Consider the following 13,874-nt stretch of genomic DNA (forward strand, 5'->3'; position numbering starts at 1 on the left):
GGCAGGAAGATGGCGAACGTGCAGCTGGAGTTCCAGGCGAACGCCGGCGAGGCGGACCCGCAGAGCCGCCCGCTGCTCGTCCTGGGCCAGCTCCACAACCTGCACCGCCTGCCCTGGGCCCAGCTGCGGGGCAAGCTGCAGCCGCGGGTCAGCGAGGAGGTGAGGCCGGAACGCCGGAACCCCCGGGCCGCGGTTCCTCCCGGGGCCGCGGATCGCCCGGCCCGGCGCCGCGCGGCCTCGGGGTGCGCCCAGATTCGGGCCCGGAGAGTTCGGGCCGCCCGGGGCCGGGAGCGGCCGGGGGAGGGAAGGGGCAGCACGGGAAACCCGCCCTGGACAGCGGGAAGGGCCGCAGCGTTACGTCTCGAGCTTCTGAAAAATCCGAACCGAAACACGCGGTGTCCGCTGGAGCAGCGGGGCCGCCGCGGGCCGCCGGAGCCTGCTGTGGGCCGGCAGTCGCAGGCGGAGCGCTGCGCCTCAAACCCGGCGCTCCGCTGCCCCTTCAGCCGCTCTGACGGCGGAAAGTGCTGCTCCGCGGTGACAGCACGGTGGCTGCGATTAACGTAATGGTGAAACGCAGGTTCTGTGGCGAGCTGGAGGCCGAGTCTCGCTGCCTGCAAGGGCTGAGAGGTGCGTCGTCTCTTTCCCCCTCCCAGCCTTCAGCTCTTGCTCTGGAAATTGGGGACCTGTTTGTATGTAGAGGGTGTTGATGGATTGCTGTGAAACGAGAAATATTTTGTGTCACATCTTTTAGGATGCTCGAGGCTTGGAGGTTTCATTTGTTGGGCTCCTGGGCGTCTTATGACAATTTTTAGCCTTCTTTTGTTGTTGTTTTTAATTAAGTTTCTGTCTGAAGGAATAACTTGGGATTAGTAAATCAGTCCCTCCATTTATCACTGGCGAGATGGCCTCAACTTAAAAGCCTCTGGAGCAGCCTTTGCTCTTACTGCTGTGTTTTTAAATTGTAGTTCGTGTGGCTTGAAAGAGCATGTAATGGAAAGCACATATTTGCTTTCTAATTAATAAAGGTCCACCATATTTCCCATCTCTTCGCTCTAGAGGTTGTTGCATTTAAAAGGGCTTGCCTAAAATCTTTGTTTCCAACACCTGAAATCTTACCATTCGAGATTGCCTAAATGGAGTCAGAATGAGACTGTAGTCAGAAAGAAAATTCTGTTACAGTTCTTGGTTTCAATTTCTTCTTTTCTCCTCAGCTCTGGCAGTCTGCATTAGGCACCCTGAACCCAAACCCCACTGACAGCTGCCCGCTCTACCTGAACTACGCCACCGTGGCCGCGCTGCCATCCCGGGTCAGCCGACACAACAGCCCGTCTGCAGCTCAGTTCATCACCCGCCTGGTTAGGAACTGCCTCCCAGGAGGTGTCAACAGATGCATTGTGGTAAGTGGCAGCTTGCAGGTGCTGCTGGTGACGTGTCTGGTAGACTTTGTTGGCTTGTCAGGATTTTAGCTGTATCTGAGGAGACTGGAGGTGGGCAAGTTTTATCTCTGTAATTATAGCAGCATTTATAAATGGTTTTGTGCTGGGACATAAACGAGACCTAAGTGTACTAGCTTCTGCATGCTCACACAGTTGAAAGGAATTAAAGCTGAAAATGTGTGGAATGTCTACAACCAGTAACGTTCATGCAAAGGGAAGCAGTAGTAGATCTTTCCAAACTAGGATTTAAGACATTAGCACGTGGTGTGTGTTGTGCTTCAGAAAGTTAACATGAGCTCTGGATCGAGTGCAGAGTGTCTGCATCACATAACCCTTTTAAGGGGCTGAGGTTTAAAAGTCTCAATGCATACTAATGCTCCAGCACAAGTCGTGTGCAGGAAAAGTTCTTGCACTGTTCTGGTCCAATGAATTTGTTACTTTTTTCTAATTCTTCCAGATCCAGAGTTCCAGCTTAATGCAGAAAGCTCATGTAGTCAGTATCAGTAACAAATCTAATTTTAAACTCCATTTATTTTCAGGAATTATAACTCTGCCTTTATTTTTCCCTTATGGCTAAATTCAGAGATATTTAACTAAAGCTGCTTTCCACTGGTAATCTCTGTAATGAATTTCAGAAAAACATTCTGCGTGTTAGAAAGCTTTGGGTTAATACTAACTGCATTTTCATACAATCACTCACTTTGTTTCTAACACACATTGATAGTTCCCTTGTTTTTTTATAGGCTGACCTGTGTTAATTAGACAAGTATAATTAAGACAGTCCAGATCCATTAGAAGAACTGCTAATTCCTGCACAGTCATGTCCAGTATTGTAATTCTTTTCCATGTGGGAAATGAACTGAACCAGTTATTTCAGTGTGCTGCTGTTTGCAGTGCTGCCCATCCATGCAGGGTGTGATGTATGAGCATGTCTCTGTTCCTACATCAGTTCTGCTTTTTGCCAATACTATATTATGCTATGCTACAATACTAAGGGTAATGAATCCTTTTAAATGCAGTCTCCCAATGGCCCTGCTGTTACCTGACTTGTTTGTCTTCTGGCTGATTTTCAGATGGTCTGTGAGCGGTCTGAAGTTTTTGCTTCTGCTTGTGCACTGGCCAGGGCCTTCCCCTTGTTCACACATCGCTCCAGCGCATCGAGACGCACAGAGAAGAAAACTGTAACAGTAGAATTTTTCTTGGTTGGACAAAACAATGGACCTATAGAAGTGACAACGCTTAAAGTAAGCTTTTGTGTTGTGGGTTTTTCTCCCCATTATCAGGGTTTTTTTGTTATTCTCTGAAGTTTTGATTTTCCTTTGATTAGCTGCATGCAGAAGAAAGTGTGCCTTGGGCTATATATGGAATAGGTGTTGTATCTGAAGTAAGACATGATCTTAGATCAAAGTTACCTGTTCAGTTCAAAGCACATGTGAGTAGAAGTATTGAATATATTAATGTAGCAAGGGCTGAAGATGTTATTGCAGAACTTAGATTTCAGGGATGGAAAAATACCAAACAAGTAGCACAAGGTTCTCTTTTCTCATGTTTTTCTTAGAAGCAAAAATTGAGTTCTTAACATTTAATACTACTTTACCTTCAGTATGTGGATATCCCTCTTTTATTTAGGCAAAATCTGTATGCAGGTGTCCATCACACTGAGATAATTAAACGCTTTTTATTCTGGGATCGTGTACGGCTTCTGATATTTATGCACAATGTACTTCTTTGGCTGAGTTTTTGTAGCAAAACCCCTAAGAAGTGGTTCAGCCTGGGAATAAGCTGTACATAGCACTTCAATATTTGTTTAAGTCATCTTTCAATAGTAGATAATCAAAGATTGTTTCCCAGACACCTGACTGTTAAAGAGAGCAAACTCCATATCAGGTAACCTATAGGTTCTAGGCTGTTTGTCTTCAAGAAATAGGTTAAATAAATAAATAAAGTACCTGTTGTCTAAAAGTAGTTCCTTCAGATGTACTGCTTCCAAACCTCCTGGGCTATTCATAACTAAAATCCAAAATGATTTCTTCCTCCCATTCTTCCCTTGAAGTCAGTGCCAAAACAACTGCCGGCTTCTTCCATGCTAAGCTTTCAATCCTTAAATTCAGCCAGCATCTGAGACAGCTAATGTAGATGGAAGATGCATGTGATAGCATTTTTTCCTCTCCCATTTTAAACCTCTCCTAGGCACGTTGCCATATTCTGCGCCTACTGCATTGTCCGTGGTATTATGTGGTAAGGACTGGAAGGGATTGTCACAGTTTCATAGGACAGTTACTGAAGACTGCTGTTATTCAGGTTCTCTTGAGTCCCCGGGATGCCGAACCCAGGCACAGCGTGTTTCTGAGTAAGCAGTAGTGATTTCCTCAGACCTGGCATTGGAGTTAAAGTGCCTCTTTTTATGGTGATGAATCCGTGTGATGAATCACCCCAAACCTAGTCTGGCTCCTGAGGAGGTTCTTCTTCTTTAGAGGAAGTAAAGCAATCAAAACTAATAGTAGGGAATGAGGCACCGCTTCAGAACAAGCTGCAGTTTATAAGAGTGCTGGGGTATAGAGCAGAGTTCTTAGGCCAGCCTGGCCAAGCCAAACTTCAGATTCCTCAGCACAAGCTAGCCAGCAGGTCGGATTCCTTTGAAATCGCTCTTGACTCTCGCTTCTGCTATGTCATCTTCACTGTAGTGTGGCTACTGCAAAACTTAGAGTTTCCTTCCATCTGGTCTTTTTTTCTTCAAGTTCCTGATTCTCAGGAGTTAAAAGCCTCTGGTGCCTCCATTGTCCTTTTGAACAGGAGGATGCTCAGCCTCAGGGTGCTCGCTGTGGGCCGTTCTGATTCAATCCACTCCTGCTTAGATATGTTTTCACTCAGTCTGGGTAAAGGGCAGTCAGTTATACCACAGGAGCAGGGCAGTGTGTGCATGCTTTGCACAGATATGTTACATTTCAGATTTCCTATGGATCCACCGTATTGCCATATGGAATGCTTTATGATACTTAACCATTCTGGCTGCTATACATTAAGTGTATCATCCCATGTTGTACTCTATGTAATCTATTGGGCAGATTTTCCAGCCCAAGTATCCTGCAAGTTCATTGTGACTTTCTGAATTTGTTTCATCTGATCTTTGCTGCTCTCTGCCTTGCGCTGCATTCTTGATCTTGCTGTGGCAGTGGAGAGGGTTATGAATTTTGCAGTATCAGTTCACTGTGGGAAGAAATGCCTAGAAGTTTGCATAGAGGAGAAGATGTCTTCTGCATAACACTTAGGAAAAGTAGCAATTAGTTTGGTTAACGTTAATTAGTATTGTACAGCTACTTGTAATCAGTTGCAGTCAGGCATAGACTCTAGAGGAACCTAATATCCAGTGTAATCTGTGTAGGACTAGATAAGAAGTTATGTGGAGAGCAAGCTGAACCAAGGCCAGCTCTCATGTGTTCTCACTTCTTTTCATAGTGTCTGGCAAGTGCTGCAGAAGGAATCAGGCTGGCTGCTCGAATTGTGGACACCCCGTGCAATGAGATGAATACAGATAACTTCCTTGAGGTGAGTAATAGACATGATGAGTAAGAGTTACTGGAAGTCCTGATTACAGTAATCAAGAACGAGTGCTTCCATCTCTTATCAAAACCTTTTAGTCAGTGGTAGGGGACATGTGAAGGAACATGTCCAGGGATGTTTAAGCTATTTCTTTAGTCATTAATACTTGGTAGAACTTAACAAAGTGGGAAGGAGGTGCAGGGTAAGGTGAGAAGAGGCAAATTCTTGATTTGGTCACAGTGCTGGCTCCTTTGGTAGTGATTTCTTAAACCCTGTCCTGGTAAGTTTCTTCAGAAAGAAATTGAACAGAAGCTGACACACTGATGAATGAATTTATTGGAAAGATCTGAAAAGTTGTTGAGAGTGAAAATACTCCTGCCTTATTTCATCATAGTGCAACAGAGCGAACAACTGGCATTTACCTCTGACCTGGTAGAGCTGAAGGGTCAGATTTGCATTTCTTGCAGTAGTAAATAATCAAGGATGTCTCAGTGAAGTTAGGTGATAGGAAACCAGTGCCATTCCCAAAATAGTGAATGTTTGTATGTGTACACTTGGAAAAATCACGTAAAACCCATACAGGAGTGCATCTCTGCTGTGTCCTTCTGATCACTTACTGATGTCCTTTTTCTTTTAATGATGAAGGAAATAAAAAAAGTTGGCAAGGATCTTGGGATTACTCCTACCATTATTCGAGACGAGGAGCTGAAAGAGAGAGGTTTTGGAGGTATGTCTTGCTTAAAATCCATCTTTTTGGTAGTGATTAATTGTAATATCATGTCATCTCCATTTTGAAGTTTAATTTATGCATTTTTGAAAGAGTTTTATTGCTCATAATATTCCAATATGCTTCACAAAAAATAGATTACTTTCCACAGTCTTTCTGGCCCACAAGTGACTTAATTCTCTTGTGTCCCAGGTATCTATGGAGTTGGCAAGGCTGCTCTGCATCCTCCAGCCCTAGCAGTTCTCAGTCACACTCCGGATGGTGCTACACAGACCATTGCATGGGTGGGGAAAGGTATTGTGTATGACACTGGAGGACTCAGCATTAAGGGAAAGGTACATCAGTGCTTCTCTTGTTTTTGCTTAGTATGTAATTTCCTAATGGAAATAATTTGATTAATGTTGATGGAAACCAAAGCATATTTGTCTGAGTAAATGCTTGATCTGCCATCATCCATGCAGACACAAACTGCCATCTAGAATTTAAGGAACGTTTTGTTTGCCTTTAAGTATTGCTCACTGCTAGTAGAAATTTAGGAACAAAGATGTTTCCTTTTTGATTCTGGAGACAGATCCAAAGCCCATCTGAGTTGACCTCAGTGCCTATCTTATAATCAGCTTTTCTGGTTTTTCTTTTTAAACAAATGAGCAGCAGAATTCTGGTGCTTTCACTGTTTTAAGGCAAGGCATTGTTTTAAGGCAAAAAGCAGATATGTCTGTGTGCTGTGTGTTTGTAATGGCTAAGCACTGTCAGGACCAGAGATAGAGAGGCAGCAGCAATGCTGGCTTTATCAGGCAGTGCAGCAAAACTTTTTTTTTGTTTTTTTTTTGCTTTAAAAGTGTCTGTTTCTGTTTAAATAGACTACTATGCCAGGAATGAAGCGAGACTGTGGTGGAGCAGCTGCTATTTTGGGTGCCTTCAAAGCCACTGTAAAGCAAGTAAGTAAAATGTGTTAATTGATCTCATGTAGCCTGCCAGTGCCAGGCTGACTTTTGGATGTACTCGCAGATTTGAGGGCCAGCCTGATCCTCAGGTTCTGACCTGCCTTTGCCATTACAGTTCTTGGGCTGCTCTGCTCTTTCTGCTGTTTCACAAAAGTATTTCAAATCTTTGCTAGGATCTTGGGAATGGTGAGAAATTGCTTGAGGGCTACCCTTATTCTAAGAGTCTTCATTGAGCTTTACGTCTGTTTTGAGGACTGAGTTGATCGTGGTTCCTTGAATTCAGTGCTGATCTTGTTGAAGCTTTGGGATTTGAAACAGCTGTTGTCCCCTTAGCAATGAAGGGGATGTACAGCTCTGCAGTATGAAGTCCATCTATGTTCCAAATCATTCTCCAGTTCTAATATTAACCTGCTGGGGAAATGACAATTCAAGTCTCATCAGGAGCTGCTTGTTGGCTTGTTCCTGAGGTCAGAAAGCAGTCACAGAGCTGAGAAGAAGCCAAATGTTGAAATTTGGAGAATTCTTAAGAATTATTATTCTTAGGAATTGTGCTTTAACAGTATGAACTGGGGAAACAGAGTGGCTGCTGCCAATTCAGTTCTGCCCTCCCCACAAGTTCAGTCACTGAGTCTCGCTGACAGAGCAGTTCCTGCCTCCAAATAGTATCCAAAGTTCAAAGGCCTCGTGCTGCTGCAGATGGACACGTAGATCTGATGGAAGCTTTGTCCAGGAGATGATCATTGCCAAATTCCCATTTCTCAACAGTTTAACTCTGTGCCTTGGCGTTAGCAGCATGTTTGATGTGAAAGGAATTGTAAACTTTGCAGTTATCTGCAGAGACTTAAAATTGAAACCACATTTCTGAGCAGCATTGTAGGGAACCACTGCCTTCCCATACCAGAGTCCTGCAGAAAGTTGGATCACTCGTTTGAGAGGGATGAAAGCTAGAACTTTGCTTTGGGGGAGTCTGGGATACGTGTGGTGTGTTCTTTCAGTGATTCAGTCGCTCCTCGTGTTAGAACTGTGGGCGTGCAGTTATCTGCACTGACAGACTGCACTCACAGTCATGGTAGGTGTGAATGTAAGATATCAGTTATTTCATATGCAATTACTGTAACTACAAAGTAACTGGTAATACGTTTGGACTGAGCCTGAAGCAATGGTCAGACCTCGTGAGAAATCTGTGCCATTGTATATAAAAGCAAAAGAATGACATCACTGCTTAATATTACTGCATGACATCACTGCTTAATATTGCAACTCTGTGCAAGACTTGTTGAATTAACATCCCTGCAGAAAATGCATTCAGATAGGCACAGAAGTCATTTGTCCTTGTTACTGTATCAAGGCTTTATTTTCAGTGTTTAAACTAATGTTGAATAGAAAGCTCAGTGGGAAGAGAGACAGAGGTTATTTTCCACTTTCAGAAAGCATCAGCTGCCTGCGTGCTGTTGGACAATTTCACAATGGGATTTTAACAGTTGGCGGACAGCAAACTGAAGCAACTGATGTATTTTTTTTTCCTTCAAATGTGTCTTTCATCCATTGTGAGCTTTCTAACACAAAAAGGAGAAAAACACTTAAATTTTGTGATTCCTCTCATCTTCTGCGTGTTAACACAGGGAGTCCTGCAGTTACAGAGGGGATGAATTTCAGTGAAAGCTCATAGTGGGAGCAGCTTTCCTCTTTTTGACTGTAAATTGACCACGTCTTCCACTTGGTGAACTTCATCAAATCTTCCTTCTCCAAGAGATTCTTAATGGAGTTTTTTGTAGCATAGACCATTTTGAAGGAGGAAAGCATCACAGTTGGAAGTGTAGCTCTTCTGTTTTCCCTTTGGCTGGAGTAGCAGCTGCAGAGTTCCTTTATGGCTTCTAGAGGCTGCCCGTTATTTTGGAAAGGTTTTAAGTGATGCATTTGCCCTTTGGACTTCAGAATGTGAACAGATTCAACAAGTCTAGATTTCTTCAGCTACAGAGCTTTCATTCACCCTAAAGCTAAGTCTGTTTTCACTAGGAAAGTGATGTTAAATAAATAAGGCTATTCCAGCTGAGAAGGAACGATGCTTTTATTCATTAATTGCTGCTTATCTATGTTTCTGTTTGTAGAATCTCCCCACACGGTGTAGTAATCGTACAAACAAAATCACCATTCATTGATCAGATTTCTCATGTAATTAGTGGCATTTCTGCCAAAGAAATCATAATTTCACATCGATTTCAGTCTGAATAAATGAATTTGGTGTTAATTAAAACCGATTCCTGTTGTTATTACAGGGTTTTAAAGACAATCTTCATGCTGTGTTTTGTTTGGCCGAGAATGCAGTTGGACCACGTGCAACAAGACCTGATGACATTCATGTTCTTTACTCTGGAAAGTAAGATTGTACCTACTTCTTTCCCAGAAACATTGAGAGGAAACAATCTTTGATTCTATACAGATTGTGAACATCATCAGCTTCCCTGAATATTGCTAATAGGATTTCAGACAGCTGTAGCAGTGAGTTTTCTGTGTGCTTAGAGAGTCCTGGTGTGTAAGTGCACATCAAAGTACTTATCACAACCTGAAGTTTGCTTAAAGTTTCCATGCAGTTGTGGAATAAGCAGCAGTACAGACTTGCAGAGTCAAGTTTGAAAGCAGATTCAGTGTGCTTTTCTAACTCAGGGTAGATGAGTCTTGCAGGCTGAAACAGGGTTGTATTAAATGCCTTCTCTTCTTCCTAGAACTGTGGAAATCAATAATACTGATGCAGAAGGTCGGCTGATACTGGCTGATGGAGTTGCTTATGCATGCAAAGATCTTGGAGCTGATATCATTCTTGATATGGCCACTCTTACTGGAGCTCAGGTACTGATTCAGACCAGCTACTGAACAGGGGATGAATAGAATCATTTGAGTTGGCAGGGACCTTTAAAGGCCATCTAGTCCAACTCTCCTGCAATGAACTGGGTCATCTATAGCTAGATCAGGGCACTCTGAGCCCCAACCAGCCTCACCTTGAATGTCTCCAGGGGTGGGGCATCCATTCCCTCTCTGGGCAACCTGTTCCTGTGCTTTACCACCTTAATTGCAAAAAAAAAAAAAATAAAAAAAAAAAAAAAAAAAAAAAAAAAAAAAAACCACCAAAAACCCCACCTTTTTCCTTATATGCAGTCTGACCTTCTCTTTTAGCTTGAAACCATTTCCCCTTGTCCTATCACAACACGCTCTGCCAAAGAACCTGTTCCCCTCCTTCTTACAGCCCTGTTAGACACTGAAAGGCCACTCTCAGGTCTTCCTAGAGCTTAACAGCTCCAGCTTTCTCAGCCTGCCCTCACAGGGGAGGTGTTCAGCTCTTGGGTCATTTTTGTAGCCCTCCTCTGGATGCACTCCAGCAGCTTCGTGTCTCTCTCATACTGATGGCTCCACATCTGGACGTGGTGCTCCAGGTGGGGTGTTATCAGCACAGAGCTGAGGGGCAGGACCAGGTTGGGTGGGCCCAGGGTGGCCTGATTTAGTGCGTGGCAGCTTTGCCCATGGCAAGGGTTTGGAAATAGATGATCTGTAAGGTGCTTCCAACCCATTCTATGATTCTACACATGTAAAGAAAAAATTGGTATTATTTTAATGACATTAGCAGCTGGTGCAAGTGATCCAATACTCAGTGCTTGCAGTTCAGTAGCCTTACAGTTAGCAGAACTGTTTCAGTGATTAGTGATCAGCAATTTTCTTGTCCATAAGCAGTAGCTTTTGTAGTTTAATTTTCTAGGGAATGAATTAGTCTTCATCTAAGGAGGATAAATGGTGGCAAATTTTGGAAGCGTGAGTGTTGCATGCATTGGAGCAAACATTAATCTTCAGAAAGCTTCCTGTCATTGTCCTGCTAAAATGCAGATGTGATGATGGCCTCTGGGGTTTGTGGACCTGAAAGGAAATGTAACCATGTAACCATTCTGATGAATGAGTATGTTACATTCCATGTATTTGTGTGGTTGATACAGATTGCCGGGGTACTCTGTGTGTGTGTGTTAGATGTTTGTAATCAATTGCTGATAAATAGGACAAATAACTGACAAATGACAAAGTTTGCTTCCTCAATCACTGTGAATAAATACATGGGACAGTGATTTGAGTGGTCCAGGTAAACGTGGAATGCTTTACATATGAGAATGGATTTTGAGAAGTTTTAAAAGATTCTTCAGTAGCTACAGTGTCTCTGTCTGCATTTTTAACTCTGCCTTCTTTTCAAGTACTTCTGAGATGTTTTGTCTTGGTTCTGTTAGTAGGAAAGCAGCTGGAAGGAAGTAGTACAGAATGGTTCTGTGCAGTGCTGTAGCACTGAGGTGGATCGTTCCTGATTTTGTCGTGTATCTCACCAGGGAATTGCTACAGGAAAGTACCATGCTGCTGTCCTTACCAATAACGAAGAGTGGGAAAAGGCTTGTGTTAAGGCTGGCAGGAACTGTGGAGACTTGGTCCATCCTCTTGTGTACTGCCCTGAGCTCCACTTCAGTGAATTTACCTCTGCTGTAGCTGATATGAAGAACTCTGTGGCAGTAAGATTTTTTCCTTTGCATTTCATTACATAAAAATGTGTTCCTGTATGCATTCTCACTGTGTTGACCTGTAGCTGTACAGAAGTTCTTCCTGTGGGCTGTAATCTTCTAGAAATGGAAGATATAAGGAACTCAAACTGCAAAGTTATCTGTGGCTGTTTGCCTTTTAAACATAACTCTAAGATGGATTCTGAATTCCTGGATGGAGACCTTCTAAGAAGTAAATTCAGGTGTTTCTCAGATGTACATAACCACCAGGTACAGTCACTGGGAATGCAGAAGCCAGGAAATTGAGGACAGTTTTCTGCAGCCGCTTTTGCAGCATTTGAGAGTTGCAATGTGCAGTAAGTTCCAAGAATGCTGCAGAAAGGAGTTTGGACCAGGGAATAAAAGAGCAGGGCTGGATTCCTACCAAGGATCAACTCTGTGCTTATGGTGCACTTGACTAGCAAGACTGGGTTTTAAAGCCACTCATCAGCCATCGCGTTAAAGTTGCACAACTTTTCTGTAGTTAAGAATATTATTGTTCTCTTTTCTTGCAAGACCAACCGTATTTTTATTGCTCCTGCAGGACAGAGACAATACTCCGAGCTCCTGTGCTGGGCTCTTCATTGCTTCTCACATTGGCTTTGACTGGCCTGGGGTCTGGGTTCACATCGACATTGCCGCCCCTGTTCACGCGGTACGTGTGTGCGCTTGGGTTGTTTTGCCCTGCTTACAAAGGAAGGGAAGTGCAGATGCTGTGGATTCTTCTCCATCTAATTCTTTTGGAAAGCTCTTCATCTCTGCTGGGAGCTGCTTTGTTTTGGTAGCTTCATCTGTTTCATATTCTTTATTTAGATTTTAAAATATTCTAAAGATCATTTTAATCTGCTACATCTTTATCACTGTAGATTTTGACAACTTGCCTGCTTTCTCTTTAAAGGAGTAATCCTAGCCTTTGTTTTCACCCATAGTGTTTTAAGATGGTTGACTAGAGCTGATTTTCTTGCTGACCTTCAGTAGGGAAAACACTTATTTGCTTGTGGGATTCCTCCTCTATTGAATGACTCCTGCTCCAAAATCTGTGTTCATGTTGGATAGAAAGTTCTCTGCCCTGAGGAATGGTAGCGTAAGGCCATCCTGCATTCCGCATGAGCTCTATTGCTGTGAGTCAAAGGATGTGTTGGTTTAATCAGGGAAAGATTACAGTAACAGTAAGAATAAAGAAGAGTAAGCTGAGGAGGCTTGGCAGGGGCACTGAGTGTTTGCTGTGGCCGTGCCGTGTCACTGCTCCAGCTGAGTGGGTTTGTCAATTAAAACTAGCCCAGACAACACAATCTGCAACGCGAATCGTTCTTTTTTTTGCAGGGTGAACGAGCTACTGGCTACGGCGTGGCTTTGTTGCTGTCCCTGTTTGGAGGGGCATCTGAAGACCCTTTGCTAAACATGGTGTCCCCCTTAGGCTGCAATGGAGACTTTCCCCCTGATGATATGGAGAGGGATTCCAAAAGGCGGCGCCTGGTTTGATGCGCCCGGCCCTCTGTGACGGGGTGCATGTGTTACCTCACTTTGCACTGATTCATTCTCAAGCAATGAAAATGTCACACATAGAAATGGCCATTTTATTTTTTTTACTATCATGGTAAGATTTATTACTTATTTCTGATAAAAACAGCCTGATTTTTTTTTTTTTTTTTTTTTTTTTTTTTTAAATTATTGGTGCAAACAGTTGCTGAATTATATCTGTGGTGCAGACTTCAGACTCAGCTGGCTGCACCAGGAGGGCACGTCCTCCTCTGAGCACCTCACAGAACAGTTACTAAGTGCATTAATGCATGAGAAGCTCTCCCTATTCTGAAGCAGCAACCGCAGTTTTTGCTTACAAAGCCTTCTGAATTACTCTGAATTATTTTACGTGAGGTTTTATCAGACGTTTCTGCAAGCTCCACTGCATCTCCAAACACAGGACGAGGAAAAACAACCTCTAGGCTTGGCGTCTTCAATGACAATTTAGCTTAGTAGCAAAGGAGATGTCATGAGAAAAGGCCTTTAGTTTTGATAAGGTGCTGTTTCCGCATGTTTAGTGTTTTTTCTGACCAGTGAAGTCAATGAACTGTTCAGAACCTATCTCTACTTAAATCTTTCATGTTCAAATTACAGAATGTATTCATGTTAAATAAGGAAAAGAATAAAACGGGGGGATTGTGATTGAGTAAAATCGGTTTACAAAGCAGAGTGGCTTCCTGCCACTTGATAAATTTATTATTATTATTAAAGCAGCTTACATATCCCATGTGGTGTTTTGTAGTGTTATTTACATTTCTGAGAACACAGTGCTCCAGACATTTGTGTGCGACTTGGTTACTCTGTTTGGGTTCCCTTTCCTGGCAGTTACACATCTGAAAACAGGCCTTCGCACAATAACAGCACATACTGATTAGTGCAGTTCTGAAGAATTTCCACTTCATTTGTTTGATTCAACAGCAATCAGGAATGAATACTACTAGTTTTTGTAGAAGCTCATCGCAAGGAGCTCAGAAGCAATGGTTTGGGCACCCAATGGAAATGATGCATCCCAGTTTGTATGGCAGCAGTGCTGCAGTTTGTGCCTTAGGAATCCTGCTGCCCCCTAGGAGCTGCTCTGTCCCCTGGGAATCCCTCTGTCCCCCAGGAGCCCAGCTGTGCAGCAGCTTCAGGCACTGAAGGGGCA

At 43.2% G+C, this 13,874-nt stretch overlaps 1 protein-coding gene across 1 annotated transcript; it reads left to right on the forward strand.

Annotated features, from left to right (window-relative positions):
• NPEPL1 (aminopeptidase like 1) lies at positions 1-13,457 on the forward strand. Its single transcript, XM_042834419.1, has 12 exons — positions 1-159; positions 1,212-1,397; positions 2,510-2,680; positions 4,893-4,982; positions 5,622-5,703; positions 5,896-6,038; positions 6,564-6,641; positions 8,924-9,024; positions 9,371-9,494; positions 11,006-11,182; positions 11,754-11,864; positions 12,533-13,457. The coding sequence occupies exons 1-12, from the start codon at positions 10-12 to the stop codon at positions 12,689-12,691; spliced, it is 1,572 nt and encodes a 523-aa protein (XP_042690353.1). The 5' UTR covers positions 1-9; the 3' UTR covers positions 12,692-13,457.
• The last annotated feature ends 417 nt before the right edge of the window (positions 13,458-13,874 follow it).

This window comes from Centrocercus urophasianus, unplaced genomic scaffold (assembly GCF_019232065.1).
Source record: "Centrocercus urophasianus isolate 14NV4802_14NV808 unplaced genomic scaffold, USGS_Curo_1.0 seq_46, whole genome shotgun sequence".
NCBI classification, from domain to species: domain Eukaryota; kingdom Metazoa; phylum Chordata; class Aves; order Galliformes; family Phasianidae; genus Centrocercus; species Centrocercus urophasianus.